Here is a 25,918-nt window from a genome sequence, read left to right as displayed (position 1 = left end):
TTGAAATACTTTTCCCCCAGTTCTCTGGCTGTTGAAATGTTTCTTGTCTTCAAGGCTGAATGCCATTCTTGCCGATAAATGTGCATTTATTGAACACCTACCCTGTGCCAAGCAAGACCACCCATGTCCAACTTACGAGGCTATAGTAAGGACCCAGAGCTATAAAAGGCTAACATGAGTCTCAGCCCAAGGGAAGACCAGTTTGGAAGTCAGATATGAAAAAAAAATGCAACGTGTTTGTTCATTCAACAAACATCAATTAAGACATTCATTCAACAAGCATCTATTAAGGCTGTAAGCTCCTGAGTGGAATAAGACCCCCATGTCCATGTCCTAAGGAGTATTCAGATGCACTGGTTCCAGATCATTGCCCCCCACCAAGTCGGCCCTGATTTCATCTCATCAGCATGGGCTACTACTGCATGACACTGGTAGAGTCTCTTAACACTTAATTATTTGTTAACTAATTTGTCTCCCCTGATAGAATGTGAGAGCAGGCAACTTCCCATTTTCCAGCTTGCGCATCCCATCAAGCACACTGTTTGGCTTCCAGGAGAGCTGTGCTCAATATACCAGCCAGGCTGAACTGTTTCTAGGATCCTAAAAGGCCTCGCTTCCCCAACTTCACACTGCTGTCTATGCCCTCTGCCTTCCCAGGACAGTTTTTTCTCCCTTCTCTCTCTTCTCTCTCTGCTTACCAGGAAGACTCCTACTCATCCCTCAGAGCTTGTCATAGACATCACTTCCTACAGGATTTCTTCCTGCACCTCAGGTACTTTCCTCCATGTTGCCCCATCATGGCCACTGTCACACTGTATGGACTTGGTGCTTGAGGATGCCTACTGGACTTGAAGCTGGATGACGGCAGGACTAGGTCTGTCGTGTTTACCTTGGTATTCCAGGGTCCAGGACAGTGCACAGTATGTGAGGCATTCAATAAGTATTTATTACATGAATAAATGTGTATTGAATTGAGTTTATTTTCCCTGGAGGATGGTGGTTTATACATTCATCCTTAATTCAGATAAACAAACAATAAGCATTTACTGAGCACCTATGGTGTGCGTGGATGATGCATGACTAAGATTACATTTATTGCCTCAAGAAGTTTGCCATCTATTCATCTGGAAAAGGAGCCAGAATAGAATAAGGTATAGCTGCAGACTAAACTCCAGGTCTAAATCCATATGATTATGTTCAAGTCCCATTACCATGTCTTTGGCATCATGGTTAACCACCATGGGGAAAAGGTTTTACTTATTCCTTTGACTTCTATCCTAGACTGTTTTTTGACCTGTTATTTACACTTCAGATGGCCCTGTTTAAAGAATTCCTTCCTTTAAACTTCGAGTCCACCCTAATTGACCTGTTACAAATTATTTGATGGGTGTAAGTCCCAAGTAAGAAGAAAATATATGGTGTGTAAATAGAATGCTAAAGCACCAGAGTTGGAAGGAATCTTAAATATTACCTAGAACCCTCTGGAGCATTGCTGTCAGGTGGCCATCCAGCCTTATCTTGAATACCTCTAGTGATGGAAAGCCTCTGCTATGTGCTATTAGACAATTATTATGTAAATGACAATATCTATTCCTTGGGATCTACAACTGCTAATGTGTATCCTAGGGCTTGTATGGAAGGTGCAGTGATGGGGTCTGGGGACACACCTGTGTTATGGGCATGTCTAGTGTCTGCCAAGCCAGCCTTTCTTAGAGGCACTAGCAGAGAGCCAGGGAGGGTGGATGTCTAAAGCATTCATCAGAGCCCGGCACCTTCCCGTATTAGTTGCTCACCTGGCTCGTAGACTCAGATGGTCCATCTGGAAATGCTAGAGAAACCTACAAGTCATCTGTAGCAATGGGTTCTAGCCTCTGGAAGGAGAATAATGTCTAACACCTAAACCTGTTGGTCTTTTTATTTTATTTTATTTTATTTTTTTTAAATTTTGAGGCGGGAAAGAGGGGCAAGAGTTGGGGGATGGGAGGTGAGGGGGCATAGAAATGTAATAAAGCTTGTTAAAATTAGAAAGAGAGAGATGTCCTTCAGAGCGCTTGCCTGGTATCAGAAGATCTGGATTTACTTCCAGTTCTTTTGGTTTCAGGGTCAAGGAGAGAATGCCTTCCTTACTGTTGCCCAACGCTTTGTGGATTTCTGAGTCAAGGCGGTTTATTCAGGAGACTGTTCCTAAAAGTGCCAGAAGACCTCTAGAGAGGGTCTGGGACCAGCCTGCATTTCTTCCTGGGCTTCCAGTCTGTTGAGGGGACCCAGGCACCATTCTGACTCTTCTCAGATTGTGCTTAGAAGCTCTGTTGGTAACAGTGGTAACTAAGAATGTTGAAGCAAGCAGTGGGAGGTTTTCAGAGCAGAACTTACACTTTCCTTAATTATGGAGCCTGTAGGGAGGTGTCGTACCCAGAGGGGTTGGATTTTACATAAAAGAAGGGAATGGGGTTAGACCTCAGGAAAAATTTTGTGCCTGCCCAGGAGAAGGCAAGATGGCAAGAGATGAAGGAGTAACTGACTGACCTCTCTTCTAAGAGGGTGAGGTTAAGAGAGCCCCTTGAGGACGCCTGTGCGAGGGAGGTGAGCTGTGAGCCAGCCTTGGTTTGTGGGGAGACACAAAGGCCCTGTCCTTTGTTGCCTTCTGTGTTACCACATATATAGCCCACCTCATTCTTTTCTCTCTCTCCTTGGCTAATCCTTTCAAAGCTCCCTTCCATTTCCCAAAGACTTTACTCCTTTTCTTTGACCTGGAAGCTGAAGACCTTAAGATGAGGCCAGAGGGTGGGAATCGCAACCCGGATTTCTGCCTGTGGCACCCCACTGCCTCTGCCACCCGCACTCTTTCCCCTCAGCCTTCTCCAGTTTCTTCTCTCTTTCTCTTCTGTCCTTCTTACCTTCATTCTCATTTTCCTCTCCCAGATGGTCTCCTTTTTTTTTCTTGATTCTCACATCTCATTTTTAATCAAATTTCCCAACTTTCTCTTCTCCAGCTCCTCTCTCGTCACCCTTTTTTTTCTTCTTTCAGTGAAGGAGGGTTTCCAGGAAGAGCCTCTTCTTGCCTCACCATCAGGGCAGGAAGAGTAGGCTTTGGGGTGTGCCCTGCCTCTAGAGAGGAGCCCTCTGTCATTGTGAGGCTAGTGCCAAAGCCACCAGGAATTTGGAGACATGCCCACCCCACATACCTCCCTCCCTCACTGACCCTCAGCTCCTTCAAAATAAAGAATGTTGGAGTGGTGACCATCAAGGCCTTTCCCATCCACCTGCAGTCATCATTCTAATTCAGTTCTCTTCTCTTCCCCTTGCTTGTCTCTCTGTCCTGTCCTCTGTTTCTTTCACACCGTAGTGTCCTCTTAGAACCTTTCTTCCTTACCTGACCTTAAAACCATCTTTAACAGCCTCTTGCTTACTTTTCCCACAACTAGCTTTCTCTTTTATTTCCTTTGCTCTCTATTTCTGCCTATGACTCTTCTCATCCTTTTTCTCTTCCCAGTCTGCCTTTGCACATTGAGGCATCTCCTTCAATGTCCTGTGTCTCGGTTTCCTCCCTCCCACTGTGTGGACCCTGGGTATTGCTGGAAATCTAAGTCTTGGACCCTGCCTCCATATGCTCCTGTAGGTCGGGGAGGCAGGTGCAGGGCCTGCATGGGGAGGACAGAGGCTCCCCCTCCCTTTCTGCTTTCCCACCCCAGCTTCTGATGCCTTTCTCCATCTCTTGCAGCCTTCCCTGGCCCTGGCCTAGTTTCTGCTCTCTTGCCTCCTTCCCGCTCTGTCTTTTGCTCTCTTTCCTCTTAGCCTCCTGTCTGAACTAAGTCCCTGCCTGCCACCTGCCTCCTGTCTCCCCCACCTCCATTTCCTTGCCCACTAAAGCCAGATTGAAATTCAGGTTTTCGCAGAACTATCCACCAGCCCCGCCACCCCCTTTCTGCTCCCACCTGTCAGTCATACCTGCTATAGCCAACACATTTAGGCTCCCCATGCCATTGTCCATCCCATAAAACATTCTCAGGAGCCCCTGCCAAGACACATTTGCATAGAGCTGCCCTACTAGGTCTGGCCCAGGTGCCCTGAGCTGGAGGTTCAAATAGGGCAGGTGGGAGTGTTTCGAGCCACCACTGCCAGCCTTTTCCATGTAGAGCTCAAAGTCCTGTGAGTGGGTGTGGGCTAGCAGGTCGCTTCAGGGACCCCAGCCTGCCTGACCTCTATCCTCTATGCACCACCATGAGCCTATTGGAAGGGATATGAGAAAATCTGATGGGAGCTTCTAATGAGAAAAGAAAGGACGGCCTCTCTTTTCCTATGCTGGATACCTCATCTGGGTCCTCAGCCTCTGTCTTAGTGACACAAACCCACAGACCTCTCTCCACAGACCTGCAGGATGAGGGAGGAAACCTCCCAGGGAATGCCAAGATGGGCCCAGGTACACTAGTTCCTCCCAGCAGTCGGTGCTGAGTCCTTAAGTGTCCTCAAGGTTTGACTGAGGCCCCAGGACAGCAGGAGGCCAGGGTGCGATCCGAGGACATTAGAGATGGGAAGGCTCTTGGAGGCCAAGTGAATCTTCTCCTCCCTTTTGCAGGCTAAGGAGTCTGAGACTCAAATAAGTGAAGTGACCTCTCCAAGTCAAACAGCAAGTTGGTGGCAGAGCCAGGACCAGACAAGCCCACATCTCCTAACTTCTGGCTTAGAGTGCTTTTGTCCCTTCCTGGCAGGGCTATGCTGAGCTGATCCCCCTTGCATTTTTCAGGACGCTGTTCCTGCCTCTTGGGGTGACTACTCTAAGGGCCCAGAACAGTAAACTTTCTTGCCCTGTCACTATGATCACCCGCCAGCCCCTCCAGCCAGCCGCTGCAGCTGGCCTCTGTGGTCTGCTCAGATGCAAGGAAACCAGGCCAGACCATGGCCACTCGTAAAATCCCATCTGGTCCCTGGAAAGATTCCCCTATGGCTGTCCCTACCATACCCCCAGCCTTAGCGATGGACATCAGGGAGGCAGTGGCCAAGCTGCTTTGGGTGAGGGGGGAGAGATTGATTCTTCTCCCCATGGCTTCGGCTTCCTGGAACGAGAAAGGACCAGCAGTGGGAAGACGGTAAAGGTGGATCCAGTCTGGGCATTTGAGGCTCCTACTGTTCAGTGTCTGTTTCACTGCAAACTGTGAAATGAAGCCAGAGCGCTTTGGTGGCAGGGAGAGGAGGTGATAATAGTCCTTAAATGTTTGGAAACTTGTCTTTGGGGAATGCCGTTTGTCATTTCCCTGTCTTCGTCTGATGCCCATATCACCTGACATCTACGCATAGTCATTCCTCTGAGATTATCCACTGAGAGCAAGGCAGTGGAGTTTTCTGACCTCTGATGCCTCATCTGTCAAAGGAGGGGGTCATCACATCAAAATTTGACATTTTAGGATTCCGGACTGGGCTGTGTATAAGGCAACATAACAGACCCAGACCCCTCATCCGCAGTAGCTGGGCAGGCACAGAGCTTTACTATGGGGAGCCTCTCCTGCCTCCGTGACCCTTGCCAGGTTTCTTTCTCAGGGCCTGTCCTCACCCTGCCCAGCCCCAGCCCAGTACTCCCCTCCCTTCCTCTCTCCTTGCTTTCTCTCCTCCTCTATCAGAAGTGCCAATCTCTCCTTTCTTCTCTCCTTCCCCTTTCGGCGGCCCAGTCTAGAGAATTGAAATCCTCTTTTTTATGAGGGAACCCAATGTGAGGGGACCTCTGTGGCTGTTGTATTTTTCTTTTTTCTTTCTTTCTTTTTTTTTTTTTTTAGATGGAGTCTCGCTCTGTCGCCCAGGCTGGAGTGTAGTGGCCGGATCTCAGCTCACTACAAGCTCTGCCTCCCAGGTTTATGCCATTCTCCTGCCTCAGCCTCCCAAGTAGCTGGGACTACAGGCGCCCGCCACCTCGCCCGGCTAGTTTTTTGTATTTTTTTTAGTAGAGACGGGGTTTCACCATGTTAGCCAGGATGGTCTCGATCTCCTGGCCTCGTGATCCGCCCGTCTCGGCCTCCCAAAGTGCTGGGATTACAGGCTTGAGCCACCGCGCCCAGTTGCTGTTGTATTTTTCATAGAGCGAGAAGGGAATGACTGGGGTAGGGGGGAAAAGAGTCCTGTGGGGGTGGAGAGAGCCAAGATGTGAGAGCAGAGAGGGAGGGAGAGTGGAGTGTGGAGAGATTTAGTTCCATCTGAAAGCTGTCGGTGCGAATCAAAGGCTTCCCTTTGAACCAGCAGCACGATCTGGAGTGGAGAGCGTGGGGACTGCTCTGGCCCAGGGGGTTCATTACTGCTCATTTGATAAATCCGGGGAGACAGGGCCTGTCCTCCACCACCACCCGTTCTGCCGCCTGGTCCCCTGGCATCTCATGTGCTTGGCCCCATTCCCTCTCTGGTTCCGGGCTGGCCTGGCAGCCCAGGCTCTGGGAACATGACCATCAGGGCACGTGTGCAAAGATACGGAAGCAGACGGGCGTCCATGGGTGCAGAGACAAGTACTTGAATGTGGGAGGGGTGTGTGTACTCATGCGCTTGCTGGTAAATGCGTGTGCTTGTGTGTTATGGTACATGTGTCCCTATAAGAAGTGTATGGTGTGTGTGTGCGTGTGCGTGTGCGTGTGTGTGTGTGTGTGAATCTAAGCATTTCCAGCCTCTCTAGGATAGATTTAGAGGTCAATTTCTAGTTCTTCATCAAAAATGGGATTCGACCTCATTGTCCTCTCAGGTCTTTACAGAAGCAGGAAGTGTGTTCACACACAGAGACTGCCCTGGCTCTGGACCCCAGTGCTGTGATGAGGATGGAGCAGGGAGCTGGAGAACAGGGATAGTTGCCCCAGGAAGATCAGTGTTAAGAGGCAGAGTGCTCCAGGTGAGGGGACAGTATTAAGGGGAGGTGGAGAGGCCCCTGGGGACTGGTTTTGCACAGTGACCTGAATCTGACCTGGGAGGTTCCAAGAGAAGACAACAGTGGCCAGGCTGCTGAGATGGCATTCCAAGGAAGCCAGTGGTCTGGCTGCTCTGTCCAATACTTACTAGCTGTGTGACTAGATGGAAGTTTCTTAATGTCCCTGAGCCTTAGCTTTTTTTTTATTAAGGATAGTAATTGTGCCTACCTCATTGGGTTTTTGTGTATAAAAGTGGCAGTGGATCAGTGAGCTGCACAGAACAGTCATTGGCCCTTTATAAGCAGGGGCTACTTCTGCTGCTAGCCACTGGTGGCCTGAAAGTTGGTGCTTTATGAATCACCAAAATCTCTCTGGATGCTGGTGAGAGTCATTCCAGCCTTGGCTACCGCTCTTCCCTTTCTGTAGGAACATCTAGACCAAGCCTTCTATGTTGGTGGCAGCATGTGGGACAAGTCCTGCATGGCTATAGAGTGCTGGCCAGCCCAGACCTGAAGAGTGCAGCCTCCCAGGAGGTAAACAGGGTTCAGATGGGAGTCTAAGCTGTAGGGCAGGAAGCAGAAGTGGTATATGGGCAGAACTTAGGGTCACTGATAGTTCTCTTTCGGGTAGAGGTCGTGAATCTCGTCCATTCAGGAGAGACATCCTGGATATCCCTGTAACAGAAAATACCTGAGATCACATCCCATCTCTGCCACTTAGCAGCTGTACCTTAAGCACCCTGAGCCTTATTTCCCTTTTCTATAAAATAGAGATAATAATAGTGGATTTTTACGCAGAAACAATGACTACAAGGCGTCTGCCTCAGTGCTTGGCACACAGTTGGCATCTTATAATTGGGAGTGTTTATTATTAAGGAACATTGCTGGGGTTGAAGGGTCAAGGAAGGTAAGTCAAAGCATCTCTGTTATCCAGGGGCTCCCAGGAGTCCACGTGGGGGAGACAGAAACACACACATGTGAGTAACTTTTAATCCAAGGCAGGCGGCAGGCTGTGATAAAGTGTTATAACCAGAGGCCCCAACAATGCAGTAGGAGAATAGGGAGGGAATGGTTCCCAGTCTGAGGCTAGAGGAGCTTTGCCCTGTAGGGTGCAGGTGGTGGGGGTTGTGGGCTAACCTGAAAGGACAGATGTCTGAGACAGAGGCAGAGAGGAAGCTGGTGGACGACTGGGGTTCTCTCTTCTCTCACCTCTCCTCGTCTGGGGAAGAAGCACAGAACTGCCACGCCAAATTCCCTATTGCTCTCCTAATTTCTCCCCAGTGTCCCTCTGTGCTCCCTCATCCCTCAAGGCTCTGACCTCCTCCACCTAATTAGGCTATCCACCTGCCTGCAAACCCTGGCTGGGCCTCCTTGTAATTTCCTATCCTGGTGAGAAAAATGGAGTGTCCAACCCTGGGGCAGGAGATGGGGTGCTGCCAGGGCCCCCATCTCCCCTCCCACCTCTGTCTTTCTCCTGGTCTCCGTCTCTCTGTCTTCCTTCCCCCTTGCTTTGCCTTGGGTCTCTATTACTCCATGGGTGTCTTTGTCTCACTGGCTCCTCCTGGTGCTTTTTTCTCTGGATTTCTGTCGGCCTGCGTCTTTTCCACCCTGGGCTCTTTCCCACTGAGCTCGCCTCTTCCCTTCTCACTCTAGTCTCCTTTCCCTCCTCGCTCTCCCTCTGCCTCTGTGTGGGTGTCTGTCTTTGTCTCTGTTTCTTAGCGTTGTCTGCGCCTCTGTCAGCCTTCTGGGTACGTGTGGGTGCGTGTGAGTATGTGTGAGTGTGCGTGCCCTGGCACACCAGTGTGCTGCTCAGTTTTCCTCTGGCTGTCTTCACAATGACTGCTTAAGAGCTCACCACAGCTGTGATGGTGTCTGAAGGCAGGGAGGGAGCAAGATCAAAGCAGGTGGGAATACACTTAAAACATACGCACGGAATCTCACTGGATGGCCCCAGACTGGAGCTGCCAGGATTTGACCCAGCAATGGTCTGTTTTCACTTTATGTCGGTGGTCAGGACCTTCCTGGTTCCCCTCCCACCAGGCCCCCCGAGGCCACCTCCCCACCCCACATAGAGCAGTTTCCTTGTGTTTCTGTTTGGCACTGGTTTTATTTCCTGGAAGGGGGCGCAGGCATAGGAACGGGATTGAAATGTCACCCCCAGTCCAGGGCAGGCTCTGCTCTGTGGCATGGATGATGGACGGCTAGGCAACCAGAACCTGAGAGGCAGGTGTGCACACGGATGTGTGCCTGGGCTACTTGCTAGGCCACTTGTCTTGGGTTCTTGGTGGCTTCTTGACACTCAAGGGCAAACCAACACCTCATCCCCCTTTTACATTGTAATGCTACTGGGTCCCCTCTCCCCTTCCTGCTAACTGAGCAGCCATGCCCTGCCTGAGGCCTGCACCTCACTGCTCACTTTCTAGGCTTCCTCTGCTCTCCCACATCCCCTCGCCACCACCAAATGTCAGGACCGTCCAGAGCCTGTTTCCCTTGCCCTTCCCTTCTCTGCTCCATGCTTTCTTTTTCAGGGAGTTTCCCAGGACCGACTCCAAGTTCCACCCAGCATTGTTCCTCCTCTTGCTGGGAGGAGGGTGCTGTCCCCTTCACTAGCCGGGCCTGTCTCTGCCTCTGTGGAAGTCTGTGCGCCTCCCCTGGGGTCAGGGGCATGCTCTGCCTCCTTTCCTGGATGGTGGTTTCACAGGCAGGACTGTGGACTCGAGTTTGCTCACTCTCACTCCCTCAGTCAACAGACATATTTGGAACACCTGTAGTGCGCCGGGCAGCAGGCCCTGCACCTGGTGATGGGCTTGACTATGAGTGACATGGTCCAGACTCCTGGAGCCGCCCCTGGGGCCCAGCAGGAACGGGGAGGCCAGTGCAGTATGGGCCCTACTACAGCAGAAGTGAGATGTGAGTAGGAAGGCCTTGAGGGTCTACACGAAAGTCACAGGAGACTTCCCAGACGAGGTGACTGTTTCAATCCCGAGGGAGCAGGGGAGAGCAATGTCCTCCCCAGGGAAAGGCCTGTGCAAGGGCTTGAAGAGGTGACAAAGGCCTAATGTGTACAGATCAGAGAGAACAGCACTTGGTGAGGGCAGACTTGGGGCATTCCCGTAATCATAAGCCAGATCGGCATAACCCAGGGGCATCTGAACTCTATTTGGGATTCTGTGTTGGCTGCAGGGGCTATGTTGGGACCAGAAAACATTGCCTGTGGCTTCAGTAGGCTCAGCATCTAGGCCACCTTTCCATCGAATTAAATTCCTGAGATGTCTTTACTTCCCCCTCTTTCTGGACTCTGCAGGGTTATTACTTCCATCCCCCTGTGTCTGGACTGAATTGCTTTAGTCAGACCTAAACCAAGAGGAAACTTCAAAACTCCCAGAAAGTCAGATACCAACTTCTTTGTCATGTTCCTGTGCTGGTTTCGAGTTGTCCCTCTAACTGTCTAACTGCTCAGGAGAAATAATGATCATAGCTGCCATTTAGTGCGTATAGGCAAGGGACTGTACCGAGCATAATATACACCTCATCTCATTTGACTTTGACGGCAATCCAGAAATAGACATTAACATTCCCCAGTTTACCAGGGAGGAAAATGAAGCTTAGCAAGTAACTTGGCCAAGGTCACTGGGTGAGGAAGCCACATAGGCAATATGTAAACCATAGTCTGTCTCCTAAACCTATACTCTTAGTATTTGTGCACAGAGGGATTTGGCGCTCCTCGTCCAGGCTTGTCATTGTACAGGTGAGCAAATGGGGGCCCAGATGAGGAATTGACACGCCCAAGGTCACACCACTCCTCACCTCCACAAGACCCCAGTCTCCTGATTCTTACTTCAAGTGCTTCCCATCTCCATCTTGCTGCAGGGTCAGCTTCCTCTTCATTCCAAGTGGACAAGGAGCCAGCTGCTCACTGTCCGTGAGAGACTTCAGCGAGAGACCAGGGTGTCCAGGCTCCATGCAGGAAAGCTATGCATATAAATTCCACCTCTGAGCCAGGGCTCACCAGCAACCCCACTCTTAAGCCCTTGACTTGGGCTCCGGGGGCCATGGGAAGGAGAAATGTGAGTGTGGAGAGTTTGCAGCATGTAGCTGCACTAGAGAAATGCGCAAGGATATGAATAAATTTGAATAATAATGAGGGCAATGCTTGAATTAATAATGTTGGCTGCTCACCTGACCCACCCCTCCCCCAGGATCTCAGCACCTGCCACCCTGATCTCTCGAAAGGGATTATCCTTTAGAAAACATGAATGAGAGATCAGGGCAGAGACTTGAGGAGCCACTCATGGAGTGTGGGAGACCCTGTTTCTAACATCCTGGCCCCTGCAGACCCAAAGAGCTAAATTTGCACACTTAATCAAGAGTAAAGGGTCTGTCTCATGCTAGATCACATTCTGGTTATCAGTCCACTCTAGGCCCCGGCCACCTCTTTTTCAGACCCCTTTGTGTGCAACAACCAATGGTGATGGATGTAGGATGTTCAGGGAGATTCAGATGGAGGAGAGAGCTTGGCCCTCTGCCTTAGAAGATATGTTCCCATTCTGCTGGAACAGATAGGGCAGATGCCCTCACTTACCAGCTCCCCTCTATCCTGTGACAAACAAAATCCTGGGCATAACCCCTGATCGTTTGAGACAGGAAACCCTGTACATAGTGATGACAGCAGCTGAGTGATGCGACTGGTTACATTTGCCCAAGAGGCCAAGGAATGGGGCTAGAAGCGCTTCCTGGAAGAGGGACATGTACAGCAGGTTTGGGAAGAAAAGGAGAAATGGGACTGGTGAAGAAAAAGGAAGGGAGGAGACGAGACTAGGATCCCACTTCTGTGGGGGCTTAGAGGGAGATCTTGGAGTGGGGAGGGGTGAGTTAAGTTTGCTTACACACAGGAGGGATGATGGGTCAGAGAAATTTTAGAAAGCTGTGTTAGGAAAAGGTCAGATTTGGGGATTGTGGCCTCTGTGCAGGTTCATGAGCTGTGGAAGGAAAGAAGAAGGAGGAGGCTGTGACTTTTGGGGAGAGCTGATTTCAGTTACCTGGTGTGACAGGTTGGGAGCATGGCAAGGAAGTCCCAGAACTCTCCTTTGCTGTCCTCCAGTCACTTCCTTGTCCCCCTTCTTCTTTCCCCACAACCTGGCAAAGGAAGCTGAGCCCCATAGCTCACATAGCTCTGCAAGGAGCCTAGGCCTGCCCCACCAGTGGGGCCGACCAGTGCTGGTTGGAACCGGTGGGTGGGAGTGGTGGGGGAGAAAAAACCCGCAATGCAATTCCCTGCTCCATTTAGGCTCCACAATTAAAGGCAATTACTCTGCAGTTCTCTAATCAAATGCTCCCGGCCGAGCTGCCAGCCGGGCAGCCATGTGTAGCTCCCACAGCCGGAGGGAGAGTGGAACAAAGTCACGTGGCTGCTCAGCTCCCACGGTGAGGGAGGCAGGGTGTGTGCAGGTGTGTTCATGTGTACACACTCAGGGCCCCCTGCACTTGGGAGCAAAGGATGAACACATGGAGCAGGGCACATGTGCCAAGAAGTGTGTTCAGAGCTACTTTGTTTTGGATACACTTTCCACCCAGGAAGCTTCCATACGCACATGTGGACATCCCGGCTCCGTAGTATCTACCCTGGTGTTTTCATGGAGGAATTGGACCTGGCATAGTTGCACGTGTGTGTTGGTTCACATTGGCTCCCATCAGCTCACATGTCACATGTCTAAACAGGAGTCATTAATGTGGGGGTGGGCTGGTGCAGTGGGTAGTAGAGGAACGGCCAGGACCTGGACGCAGGGGCTCAGGTTCTAATCCCAGCTCTGTCATTAACTTGCCCTTGAGTAAGTTACTTTTCTCCCTGGAACTCAGGGTCCTTCTCTGTAAAATGAGAGGGTTGGACTAGGCCCATTTCTAAGGCCTTTATATAACAGTGCACCGTTTTCTGTGTGATTGCTGAGCACTTCCGCTCCTGAACTCCATTCCCATGGGCCTTAAAGGGAGGAAGGAATAAAAGATGAGGACTTGGAATCTTAGAACAAAGGGGTTGAGGCTGAAGGGGGGCAGGAACCAGAGAGTCCCCATCCCCAACTGGAGGCTCTCTCCCTCCCTCCTCCTGCATGGGGAGCGGGACCTCTTAGAGGAGCCCCTCTCCTTACTCATCTTACCTAGTGCCAGATTTGGCTTTGCAGGGACCCAGACCCGCTTCAGCCAGGAGCCGGCTGACCAGACGGTGGTGGCTGGACAGCGGGCCGTGCTCCCCTGTGTGCTGCTCAACTACTCTGGAATTGTGCAATGGACCAAGGACGGTCTGGCCCTGGGCATGGGCCAGGGCCTCAAAGGTGAGTGGCTGGCTACCCAACATCCAAACTATCCCATCTTCTCCGCCATTCCCCACTTTCAGCATAGACTCCTGGACTCACCATCTCTTAGTTCCCTCACCACCCTTCTCTGTGCCACAGCCTCCCCTGTCTCTGCTACTGAGCTCCATCTCTATAGCTTTCCCACCCTGCAGCTCTGCCTTTCCTGCCACTGAGGACTGACTTGAGGAAGGCAGTACAAAGCCTGAGAGGTCAAGGGAAACCAAGAGACCTTTACATAAGATAGCTTCAACCAGACACAGATCCGTGAGGGGCGCTGCAGGCAGACAGTCATCTAGCAGGAGGTGCTGGGAGACTCCAGAGTCTGCAGCAAGGGTAGGAGAGGGCACAGGCAACTTCTGTGTCCCGCAAGTGTCTCATGCCAGCCTGGCTCCACTCCAGCCTCTCTCCTCCCCGCTGCCCAGGCGATGTCTGCTCAGAGGCCAAAAACTCATTTTAATATCAGCCTGAGCATTCATTTATTTATTCATTCAACAAGCCTTTATTAAGAACTGGCTATGTAGCTGGTGCTGAAGCAAACATAATGAGTCAGTCAAACACAATAAAACCAACCTCCTATATTCTAAAGCAAGTAAAGAGACCCTTGGAAAGGCTGCCTGGCAGAGTGGACACCTGGGTTCTAGTCCTGCCTCCACCACCTGCCAGCTGGGTGACCTTAGGAAAGCCACTTCACCTCTCTGGACCTTCATTTACTGATGTGTGAAACAGGCATGGTGGTTGCAGGCCTGTCTGCCTTAGAAGTGCATTTGTGAGTTTTGAGCCAAATGGGAGAAGAGATTTGTAAAAACACGTTTTAGCTTTAAGGAACTGTAATGAAGTAAGTATGGGTGTGGGGGATGGGCTGTATATTTTTATTCTTATTGTTGTTGAGGGAGTTGAGATTATTTGCTGTGAGTTCTATGTGTTAGTACAGGTAGGGGAAATTTGTCTGTGTAGAGCAATCCATATAAGGGAAAGAGATGGGTCTGGTAGATCTATCGATGATAGAAAGAGAAAGAAACTGGGAGAGAGAGTTAGATCAATAGATATGGAGTGAGAAGAATCGATAGCCTCTGGACAGAGGGAGATCATGGGAAGGAGCTGATGGTGGGAACGTGAGGGATGGGCTGGGAAGCAAGAAGCCAGTGAGGGAGCCTGGAGGAAGGAGGGCAAGGCCCACTGCCTCAGCCACTGCTTCTGCAGGAAACCAGGACTCTTGTTTAGGGGCTTCTCCAGGGAGCCGGCGGGCCCCTGCCTCATCCTTCTTCCCTGGGTCTGCCTTGGGCTTCCCTCTGCCTTATGAGTCCCGCAGAGGTGCTCCAGTGAGCTCATGTCTGTGCCGCAATGCCCTATATTTCCTGGCGCCCACACACTCGCTCTCCCTCTCTCCCCCCTCCTTTGCTCCCTGCTGTGTGCCTTTTTTTCTCCTCTTTCTCTCCTATTATTATGAGAGGCATTTGTCTGCAAACAGCCTTGGAGATTTCATCTGCTCCCGCTGGTCTCCCTGCTTCAGCTGCCCTCCTGTCCGCTCCTCCGGCTATATGGCTCTCAGCCTCGCCGTGGGGTGTCATGGCATCAGGTGTCTGTGTCTGGTGCCTCACCTTCTCACCTGCCAGTGGTGTCCCAGGAGAGGGCAGAGGGAGGAATACTGGTGTGGGATGGCTTGAGGATGTGTCCTTGTTTCAAGGTTGGGCCTCATTCTTTCTGTTTCTGCAGCCTGGCCACGGTACCGGGTCGTGGGCTCCTCAGACGCTGGGCAGTACAACCTGGAGATCACAGATGCTGAGCTCTCTGACGACGCCTCTTACGAGTGCCAGGCCACGGAGGCCGCCCTGCGCTCCCGGCGGGCCAAACTCACCGTGCTCAGTAAGGACCCCAATGCCCTTCAGTACTTCAAGGCCCCATCTCTCTGTATCCTGGCAGTCTCTCCCACTCTCCAATTCCCTCTTTAATTTCCCAGCTTCTCCCTCTCTGTTACTGGCCTCATCCCTGCCCTAATGCTCAAGTCCAGGTAGAAGAAAGTAAACCAGGCATGCGGGAGATGTGGGGTGCTGGCGGGGCGTGGACTGTGTGAGGCCAGCATCCTCTCTGCTCCAGCCAGTGCCTCGGCCACTCAGGGACAAGGCCTTCTGCCTTTTAGAAACAAGGCTGTGGAGACCAGGAACAGGGAAGTATGGAGTGATGGAGACCCGGGCCCTCCTCTCCCAGCTGTCCTGGCTGGCAGGCTTGTTGGTGATGAGGCGACTGCCTTCTACTTTCCTCTCAGCTGCCTTGGAGACCCCAAAGGGCCCCTGTGCCCCTCCTCCACCTCACCCCAGCCTCACACAGCCCTTCTTCCCTTCAGCTGCCTCCTTTCCTCCCTCAGCGCTCACCCTTCCTCTCAGATTCACCTGAAGGCCTCCTCCAGGAACAGGGGATTAGTACTGGAAGGAATGGGCCTTGAGGCTGAGAACTGGGGTGGGGGGTCGGAGGGCTGGGGTCCTGCTGTCTCTGGATGGCTGCTGGCTTTGGAAGCCCTGCAGCTCTTGGAAGTCCTGCGCCAGCCACCCACTGGGGGACCAAGCAGATGTCCCTCTATGGTAACCCCCGAGGCCATTTGCATAATGAAGGGACTCTCTCCTGCAGCAGTGCCACAGAACCGGAATGAGGCCAGCTCCAGCACACCCCTTCCCCCGCTGCCCACTCAGCCCCCAGCCTCACTCTTGCAATACCTCTGAATCCGCCAGTCTTCCTGTTCTCTCCAGCCCTGTTGTCTCACTGGGCCTCTGCCTCTGTTGTGCTTTCTGTCTTGGGCTTGGACTGTCCGTCTGTGACTCTGTTTCTTCCCTATTTACATTGACTCTGTCCCTTTTTTTCTGCCTCCATTTGGTATGTTTTGCCTCTCTTCCTTTCCTTCCCTGTAACTTGAAATCACTGAATTTGCGGGGAGCCCCCAAGAGGGATGGGAGAAAGGAGAGAGGAGCTGAGCCCGGGCACAAGGAAGGTTTTCTGTTGTTTGTTTGTTTGGTTGGTTGGTTGGTTGATTGGTTTTTTTGAGACAGAGTCTCTGTCGCCCAGGCTGGAGTGCAGTGGCGTGATCTCGGCTCACTGCAATCTCCACCTCCCGGGTTCAAGCGATTCTTGTGCCTAAGCCTCCTGAGTGGCTGAGATTACAAGTGCCCGCCACCATGCCTGGCTAATTTTTGTATTTTTTAGTAGAGACGGTGTTTCACCATGTTGGCCAGGCTGGTCTTGAAATCCTTACCTCAGGTGATCCATTCATCTTGGCCTTCCAAAGTTCTGGGATTACAGGCATGAGCCACTGCACCCAGTCTGTTGTTTTCTTGTTTTGTTTTGTTTTTGTTTGTTTGTTTTTGCAAGGAGGGAGGTGAGAACATGAGACGTCCTCAGAGTGTAGTGGAAAGAGAGAGTCTTAGACTGCTGGTGGTTAGGAGACCTGGGTACCTTGGCCATTTTGGCATCATGATCCTAAAGAGGTGACAACCTCTGGGCATGAGTTTTCTCATCAGTAACATGGCATAATGATACCAGCCTTTTCTTAGCAACTGCTGCTTTGCTGCATGGGGACTTGTAAGCTGTGAAGGTCTGGGTGAATGTGAGGTGTCAGAATAAGTGAGGACTGGAGGGACCCAAGAGCCAATTTCATTGGATATAAAGGCCCTGAAGGACCAGGATTCAAGGCTGTGGGATGATTTGCTTTTCCTCTCTAGGACTAAAATGGGAAGAATTAGCAAGGAGCAGGAATGAGGTTAGACAGCAAAAATTAGAGGGTGAGCATGAATGCCAAGATATCATCTTTCATCCCTCACTGAAGCGTGTCAGCCCCAAGCTCAACAAGCATTTCAAGGAACCATGAGACTTTTAGGAAGCCTTCTTCCTTCTTTTTTCCTCCCTAACTGCCTCTATCGTAGGCCCTGGAAGGTGCTACTGCTGCCCTGGAGAACTCCCATCCTAATGAGTGGACCTTGATACTCCTCTCTCCTACCTTATCACAGAGAGAGAGGTGAAGAAAGGCCAACTAAGCTACTAAGTGTTGCTGTAACAATGTCTTATAATGGCACCCAGTGGCTTGGTTCAATCCAGGAAGAACCTGGAAAAGGAGAATATCAATGGGAACCCTAGATGGAAGAGTGCCTTGTTTAAAAGCTTGCAGGCCAATGAGGGAGAGCTACATAGCAGGGGAGCTGACTGACTTGTTTCGAGGGCATGGTGGGTCCTTGCTGGCCTGCCTGGGTGACTTGGATGGATGAAGGATGCGGGGGGGTGCCCAGGAGTAACTTTAACCTGAAAGGGAGACAGGGACGGATAGTCCAGCTGCTCTTCTCCCCTCACTCTCTCCTCTCCTTGTCTTTTTCTTAAATTCTCAAACACCCTGCCACCTGCAGCACACGGAGGCAATAAGAAGGCATGACACTTCCTGCATCCCTTCCTGCGTACCTGCTTACCTACAGCCTTTGCTCACGGCAGCTAGGGGACCCAGAGACTAGGCAGGGCAGAAATGAGGAGTGGGCTGTGCCCAGTGCCTGGTACCAGCCTCCCTGCATGACATCAGCCTCATAGACTTCCCTCCTCCCCAGCCATTCCCCTCAGTGACCCCCCGCCCCCAGCTCCCCAGGCCAGCCTTCTTCACAGAATGGCCTCTGTCATTCTTCCTTAGGGTAGGACTTTGAATGGATGCCTCCCACTCCCCCACAGATACAGATGTAACATTGATACACAGACCTCCAAAACCATGGTGATGAGCGTGGCTTCTGGGTCCGGCAAGCCTGGTCCACATCCCAGCTCTGCCCTCTAACTCACTCTCCTGTCTCTGAGCACATTTGTTTATCCTCTTTGAGCCTCCGTTCCTTATCTGTAAATTGGAGTTAATGATATTTACCATGAAAGGAATAAAGAAATATACTTTGTGGTAAGGATTAAATGAAATCACACATAGGAGGCACTTTGGCTGACACAAGGTGAATGTTCACTGAATGGTAGAAATTATTGTCGATCCCGCCACCATTTATGGTTGGCTTCACCTTCTTGATTTTCCTTTGCCTCCACAATAACAACTCGTGGGAGTAGGTGTCCATGTTATTTTTGAAGTTTTATAAACAAGGAAACTGAAGTCTTGTTTTGACCACAGACTCAGGGGCATATGAGTGTGGGGAGGCACATGAGCATATTGATATACAGATTTAAGTCACAAACCATAAAAACTTGCTTATAAACACATGCACACATGGACGCATGCCCTCTAACAGCTGGCTCAGCAGGCATCTTAACAGCTTTACTGTTGTTTGCCCCAGATATGAGGGGCAAGGATGAGCTCATGGAGGATAGGCAAAGAGTTTGGAAAATTCCAGAGAAAGGTGGACTGCTGGCAGAGGTGGCAGATGGGTAGTCTTTGCGTGAACAAAGGGGCAGGGAGCATTACCAGGGCAGAGGAAGCTGATGCCTTCCCAGTGGAGGGGCTTCACACACCTGGGCACACACCTGGGCATGGCGTCTCCTCGGGGCTCTGGCCATGCGGGATCTTCCTTCCGGGTGTGGCAGCAACATGTGACCTTAGAGGGGCCTGAGCAGACCAGGAGGCCCTGAGCAGCAGCTCTTTATTTGTTTCTCTCCAACTTTCTCTACTTTTCAAGCTGCTCCCCATCCTCATCCTCAAACCTGTCCTCATCTGGCATTGGAACTAGATATACACAGGACAAGGAGGAAGAGCCAGGGATTCAGAAGATAATTAGCCAGGCAGGAGTTGGAGCCACTGCTACTCTCGTCCAGGCAGTAAGGCTAATACATTCCATACCTCACACATGCCCTGCACATCGTAGTCTATGTACAGTATCTCATCTGATCTTCATGAGATTCTAGTGAGTAGGCATTGTTATGTCTTGGTTTCTTCTCTGATGAAGAAACTGAGACTCAGGGACTTTAGGAACTCATCTAAGATCACAGGGCAGGTGAACAAAGGTACCAGGATTTGAAACCAGGCAGTCTGAATCTAAGTTTTATTCTTTTTCCACTATACCACTAGGCAAGCATGAATTGAATGGAATGCTAAGACAGGTTTCGAGTAGTTTCTACTGGAAACCCCAGCATAGAGACCTTCATTGTGTAAATTCTAGAACAGCCCTGCCCACCACCAGGCACCATGGGTCTCCCAGGGTCTCCTCTCGAGTGTTCCCTCTGGACCCTCCTCTGAGTCTTTTATCGGTGGGGCATGCTGGCTCATGCTTGTAATCCCAGCACTTTGGGAGGCTGAGGTAGGAGGATTGCTTGAGCCCAGGAATTTCAGACCAGCCTCGGCAACATAGTGAAACCTCCTCTCTACAAAAAATAGAAATTAGCCAGGCGTGATGGTGTGTACCTGTAGTTTCTGATACTTGGGAAACTAAGGTGGGAGGATTGCTTGAGCCCAGGAGTTCCTTTCTGATTTATGGTTGATGAACACTGGATGGACCAGAAAAATTATAATCAAAATCCTTCTGCCTTTATTTCATCAGCATCCATTCATTAATTCAGCAAATATCCCTAAGCACCTGTGATCACCCAAGCACTGGGCTGGACATTGAAGTGCTGATAGTATATCAGAAGCAGACTCTACCCTCAGGGAACTTACAGTGTGGTTTGTCTTAGAAGCCTACGGAGATAGGGCAGGGAGAGCCCCCCCTTGTTTGCTAGCATCAGACATCGGTCAATTCAATTCTTTAAACATTTAGCAAGAGCCTACTTTGGTCACATTCTAGGCACTGGTGACCATATAAACATTAGTGAGACAGGATTGCTGTTTTCCCAGGGGATAACAGTTTTGGTTGGGGCAGGGTTAGATAACTGTTATAAGTAAACAAAATCCAAGGCAGATGGCGCTAAGAGCTCTGAGTGACTGGTGGGGGCCACCATGGTGGGGGTGGGCTACGCATGGAAAGCCTTGTGCATCAACTGGGATTTGAACAGGATGGGAAGCACTTCAAAAGAAGCTGTGGGAGAAGGGCATGCCATATGGAAAGCACTGCATTGCAGGTCTTGGCTTGAGGACCCTGAACAGGAGGCTGAAATGCTTGGAACTGATGCCCTAGGCAGTTGTAGCCATTGAAGGTGCTTGAGCAGGGAAGTGGCACATAGTTAGCTGTGGTGTAGGGAAAAATCACCTGCTAGCAGTGTGACATGGAGGTGACTGTAATAGGACAGCCCATCTGGCTGCTCCAGGGTAGAGGAGCAGACAGGAGGGAGGATGCAAGAAGTCCTATGGAGGTAGCCACCTTTCCAAGCCGGACTCTGAAGGGTATGAGCTGTACTCAGAGCCTGAGATAGCCCAGCCCTTCCCTAAGTTTGAGGCTTCCATCTGTAGTGTGTAGCTCTGAGCAACTGTAGGGGTATGGAGCCAGGCACAGTGGCTCACACCTGTAATCCCAGCACTTTGGGAGGCTGAGGCAGGCGGATCACTTGAGAGGTCAGGAGTTTGAGACCAGTCTGGCCAACATGGTGAAACCCCTGCTCTCTACTAAAAATACAAAAATTAGCCGGGAGCAGTGGTGGGCGCCTATAATCCCAGCCCCTTGGGAGGCTGGGGCAGGAGAATCGTTTGAACCCAGGAGGCGGAGGTTGCAGTGAGCCGAGATGGCACCACTGCACTCCAGCCTGGGTGACAGAGCGAGACTCCATCTCAAAATCAAACAAACAACAACAACAACAAAACCAGTAGGGGCATGGAGTACCAGAAAATATTATAGGCCAGCAAAGAAAAACAAACAAGGACTGGGAAAGATGGGTGAGCTGAGGACCTAGGTGAAGCCACCACAAAAGCAATGGAGACAGTGGTTGGAGGTAGGGGGTAGGGTGGTACTGCCTACCTAGAGGCGCACGTGCAGGTGGAAGGATGCTTCCAGAGGCAGGAGTTTTGGTCATCAGGGAAGTGTTAGCCACACCCTGCACTGACTTTGCTCTGCTTTCTCCCACAGTCCCCCCAGAGGACACCAGGATTGACGGAGGCCCCGTGATTCTACTGCAGGCAGGCACCCCCCACAACCTCACATGCCGGGCCTTCAATGCGAAGCCTGCTGCCACCATCATCTGGTTCCGGGACGGGACGCAGCAGGAGGGCGCTGTGGCCAGCACGGTGAGCTCCGGCCAGCTCCCCCAGCTCCTCCTGGGCCTAGCCCAGCTCACCTCTCCTTTCCCACAGGGGTTTGACCACAGACTCAGGAGCACACAGACGTGAGAGGGGCTTAGAGGTCATCTGGTTCAGCCCTCTCATTCTACAGTTGGGAAAACTGAAACCCAGAGAAGAGAAATGAATTCCCAGGTTTACTGTGTCATTCAGTAGCTGAGCAGAGATTAATAGTAATAGTAAGTTGCCATGGATTAAACACCTACTGAGTGCCAGACACTGTGCATGCTAAATACTTTATGGATAGTCTCTCTTAATCTTCATAGGAGTCCCATAAAGGAGGCATTATTTCCAACTCACAAAGGAGGAAACTGGTGCTCAGAGAGGTTGAGTGACTTGTCCAAGGTCACACAGCTGGCGCAGAGCTGGGGTTTGTACCTGGGTCTGACTGTGCTTTCTCTCCACTGATCACTTCTACCTCTTTCCTTCCGCATCTGTTTGTCAGATTATTCCAGTCATCACAACAAAGGGGCTGGGGAAGCAGGGATCCTTGTATACATTTTATAGATGAGGAAGCCATGAAAGATATCAAGTGACTTGCCCAGGATTACATAGCACAGTGGACAGTACAGCTGGAATTCAAATCCAGATTTCCTGTTTGGGGTTACCCTGCCAGCTGTGGGTGAACATACATGTATCTAGCCCTTTGCTGGTGCTGCAGGAGCAATTCTCAGTGTGGGGAGGGGGATGTTCCCATGCTCTTCAGTGTGCAATCCCAGGGATACCTGGCTTCTGGCTTTAGTTCTGCCCTCAACACACTGTGTGACCTTGGAAAATTCACTTCACTTTTTTTTGGCCTTAGTTTCTCATTTGACAAATGATAATTCGGCCTCAGTGATACTTAACCTTTTCACAACCAAAAACTGTTATTTTTCTTCATCAGGGCTACATTTTGGCAACCAAACAAGTTGGTTTGTTAATATCCATTTGTCATCCACCCCATTTTTCATATTCATTAAAGACAATGGAGCTTCAAAGCAGCATGAGGGAGCCAATGTTACTGCACTGGCCCTGAACTGTGCCTGTCCAGCAAAGCTGCATGCATGGTGGTCAAACCACGGGGCCTTACTTTGATTAATAATATGACTTCCCTCAGGCAGTTTGCAGTATAGAAAACAGCTCAAGGGTTCCTGTGACCATATTTAGGGACCCCTGGCTGTCACTGAGCAAGTGTAAGACTTCGAGCCTGTGAGTCCCTTCCCTGCCCTCAAGGAGTTTACAGTTTAGCAGAAGAAACCCAACCTTGAAATACTCACACATGGTGCCTACAAGCAAGACTGGATGTGCCTAGAGCTGTGAGCAGGACACACTCACTATAAGGGCATACATTCAGGCTGGGAGAGATTTCTGAGGGCTGGGCTGGCTGCAGAAGGCTTTCCAGAAGAGATGGGATTTGTGCTGGACTCTAATGTAAACTGTGGCCTTAATAATAATATGTTAGTTTTGGTCCATCAGTTGTAACAGACTTATCACTCTAATGCAAGGTGTTAGGAATGGGGGAAACTGTAAGGTCAGGGAGGAGGGTATATGGAAACTCCCTGTACTTTTTGCTCAATTTTTCTGTAAACTTAAAACTGCTCCAAAAGATAGTCTGTGATGTGGGCATGGTGGCACACACTCCTGTAGTCGCTGCTACTCAGAAGGCTCTGGCAGGAGGATTGCTTGAGTCCAGGCTTTAGAGGCCAGCCTGGGCAACATAGCAAGACCCTAAAAAATATAATTTTAATTAAAAGATATAGATTAAACACACACACACACACACACACACACACACACACACACACACACACACACAGGGAAGAGGTTGTGGGAGTGAAGGGGGTTGAGCTTTAAATTAAAGTATCCCTCCAGCTCAAGCCCATCTCTGAGTGAGGTCGCTTTAAGAGAAGAGGAGGGGGCTTTTAGCTTGACCATATCTCCCACCCTTGTCATGTTCCAGGAATTGCTGAAGGATGGGAAGAGGGAGACCACTGTGAGCCAACTGCTCATTAACCCCACAGACCTGGACATTGGGCGTGTCTTCACCTGCCGAAGCATGAACGAGGCTATCCCTAGTGGCAAGGAGACTTCCATTGAGCTGGACGTGCACCGTGAGTGGGCTGAGGGGAGCACTCTGGAGCAGTGGGGTAGGAGGGGAATGTAGGCAGCCTTTTGAGAAGCACAAACTAAGAGTCCCCCTACGGTCCCCAGGACAAACACTCGCCTTTGTCACATCTTTCATTCCCTGGATTGAACTGTGGGGACTAAGGGCTGGTAGAGCATTGGCTGTGGAGTCAGGCATTCCCCAGGTATAAACCAGCCTGTTATTAGTCAATGATTTATACTCTCTGGGCCTCAGTTTCCAATTCTGTATACTGTATATCGCAAAAGATAAAATACTGGCCTACAGTCCCTTATTCAAACTAAAAGTGATATGGTGGCAAAGCCTCAACCAAGGCTCTTCATAGTCTTTTATTTAATTTAGTCTTAAGTTTCACTGCGTATGTATTCATATGTGACTATGGGATGTAGCCCAGATGCTGCTGGGGATCTTACAAAGTAAACGCTCTATGCACAGCATTGCCTTTCTAAATTTGAAAAATTCTGAATTCTGAAATGCATCTAGTCCTACGGATTTCAAATAAGGGATTGTGGACCTGGACCTGCTTCCTGGGGTTGTGAGCATTAAATGAGATATAGCAGAAGAGCATCTAGCATGGAGTATTCTTACTTGGTAGGTGTGTAATAAATTGTCTCTGCCCAGGGAGCCATGGGGGTGTGGGCAGCAACTGGGAATGCCCACACCCCATCCCTTTTAGTGAGCCAAGCAAGCTCACACTGACGCCTAGTGGCCACAGTGGGTCATTAGTCCATTGCGTTATTTGTCCCTTTGGTGCCTTCATTGGTGGTCACCCTAGCAGACCCCCTAGAGGCTCCATGTGGAAAAGGTGAGGAAGACAGCGTGTTAATTGGAGCTGATACACTGCAACCTCAAATTCCCAGATCCCCCCTGAGAGTGGTCAGGTCTGAGTGTATGTGTTAGGGAGGGAAAAAGAAACTCAAGGGACAGAAAAGACCCTGACTCCCTGTGCTCTACTTTGCAGACCCTCCTACAGTGACCCTGTCCGTTGAGCCACAGACGGTGCAGGAGGGTGAGCGTGTTGTCTTTACCTGCCAGGCCACAGCCAACCCCGAGATCTTGGGCTACAGGTGAGGGGGTCAGAGGCTGGGAGCACTCCGGTGAGTGATACAGAAGAGGTTGGGGTCGGAGGCTGTACTGGAGAGGCCAAGCGTCATGGATGTAGTTGAGAGGGTCTGAGACCTGATCCCACCTCTGTGTTGCCTCCTCCCCCAGGTGGGCCAAAGGGGGTTTCTTGATTGAAGACGCCCACGAGAGTCGCTATGAGACAAATGTGGATTATTCCTTTTTCACGGAGCCTGTGTCTTGTGAGGTTCACAACAAAGTGGGGAGCACCAATGTCAGCACTTTAGTAAATGTCCACTGTGAGTAGCTGGGAGGGCAGGGATGGGGACAGAGAGCGGGAGGGCAGGGACGGGGACAGAGAGCGGGAGGGCAGGGACGAGGACAGAGAGCGGGAGGGCAGGGATGGGGACAGAGAGCGGGAGGGCAGGGACGGGGACAGAGAGCGGGGCCCCGGAGGGCCTGGGGCAGAGTCGGGGATGGCTCCATGAATGGGGAGGTAGCAGGGCAGGAGGAAGAAGATTGGTTGGAGTTAACCCCGTGAGCTTGAGACCCTGAGTGGCTTCTTTCTCCCTCACAGTCGCCCCCCGTATTGTAGTCGACCCCAAACCCACAACTACAGACATTGGCTCTGATGTGACCCTCACCTGTGTCTGGGTTGGAAATCCCCCCCTCACTCTCACCTGGACCAAAAAGGACTCAAACATGGTAAGACTCTTACTGCCTATTCTGAATGCTGGGAGGAAGGGGTATGGCCACAGATGGGAGTAGATGGGGGGCTGCAGCATCATCTTTGAACCTGGGCTATTTCTAGGGTCTTGGGATTTGGAGGAGAAAGTGCTTACAGTTATCCCCACCTCTTCTCACAGGACAGCTGTCCAGTTCAGAAGCACTGGGGGGACAAACTCAGCTATGCATGGGAAGCAGGGTGGGATGGGAGGAAGGGAGAGGGCCTGGGATGGGCCTGCTGCAGTGGCAAAGGTCTGGTAAATAATGCTGCACAGGGAGGTGGGGAAGCTGAGGCGATTCTCTAGAGAAGGCTGGAGTCTATAGCTCTGCAGAGACGCCCATTAGACCATTTGGGCCAGAACTGCAGGAAGAGGAATCTCAGAGTAAAACGTCCTACCTCATTTGGCAATGAAAACACGACAGATCATCAGAAGAGGCTGCATCCTCCTAAAATAATTGCAGCCTTCACCTGCCCTCTCTGGCCTCCACCCCATCCCTGCCCACTCTTGCAGAGATAGGGTATTTACGTGCCAACCTGTGTAGAGTCAGAGCATGGACCAAAATGGACTCGGGAATCCCATTTCCCTTCTGGGAATTCACTTGTGGCCCTTCCTGCTTTCTTTCCAATGCCTCCGATG

General features: G+C 50.9%; 1 protein-coding gene across 3 annotated transcripts in view; it reads left to right on the top strand.

Annotated features, from left to right (window-relative positions):
• The window catches only part of KIRREL1 (kirre like nephrin family adhesion molecule 1), a 108,430-nt gene that overhangs the window by 71,653 nt on the left and 10,859 nt on the right, over positions 1 to 25,918 (top strand). For 2 of the 3 annotated variants that reach the window (XM_030936699.1, XM_030936698.1), the window contains exons 2-8: positions 13,051 to 13,200; positions 14,935 to 15,084; positions 21,162 to 21,319; positions 23,310 to 23,460; positions 24,454 to 24,559; positions 24,705 to 24,853; positions 25,132 to 25,259. In XM_030936699.1, coding sequence (XP_030792559.1) covers positions 13,051 to 13,200; positions 14,935 to 15,084; positions 21,162 to 21,319; positions 23,310 to 23,460; positions 24,454 to 24,559; positions 24,705 to 24,853; positions 25,132 to 25,259 — 992 coding nt within the window. Of the gene's footprint in view, positions 1 to 13,036; positions 13,201 to 14,934; positions 15,085 to 21,161; positions 21,320 to 23,309; positions 23,461 to 24,453; positions 24,560 to 24,704; positions 24,854 to 25,131; positions 25,260 to 25,918 lie in introns of all 3 variants that reach the window. The other variant, XM_030936700.1, reaches the window with a different exon arrangement.

The sequence above is a fragment of the Rhinopithecus roxellana genome, chromosome 8 (assembly GCF_007565055.1).
Source record: "Rhinopithecus roxellana isolate Shanxi Qingling chromosome 8, ASM756505v1, whole genome shotgun sequence".
Classification (NCBI taxonomy): domain Eukaryota; kingdom Metazoa; phylum Chordata; class Mammalia; order Primates; family Cercopithecidae; genus Rhinopithecus; species Rhinopithecus roxellana.
Note: the sequence above shows the minus strand (reverse complement) of the source record. Positions and strands in the feature narration are given on the sequence as shown.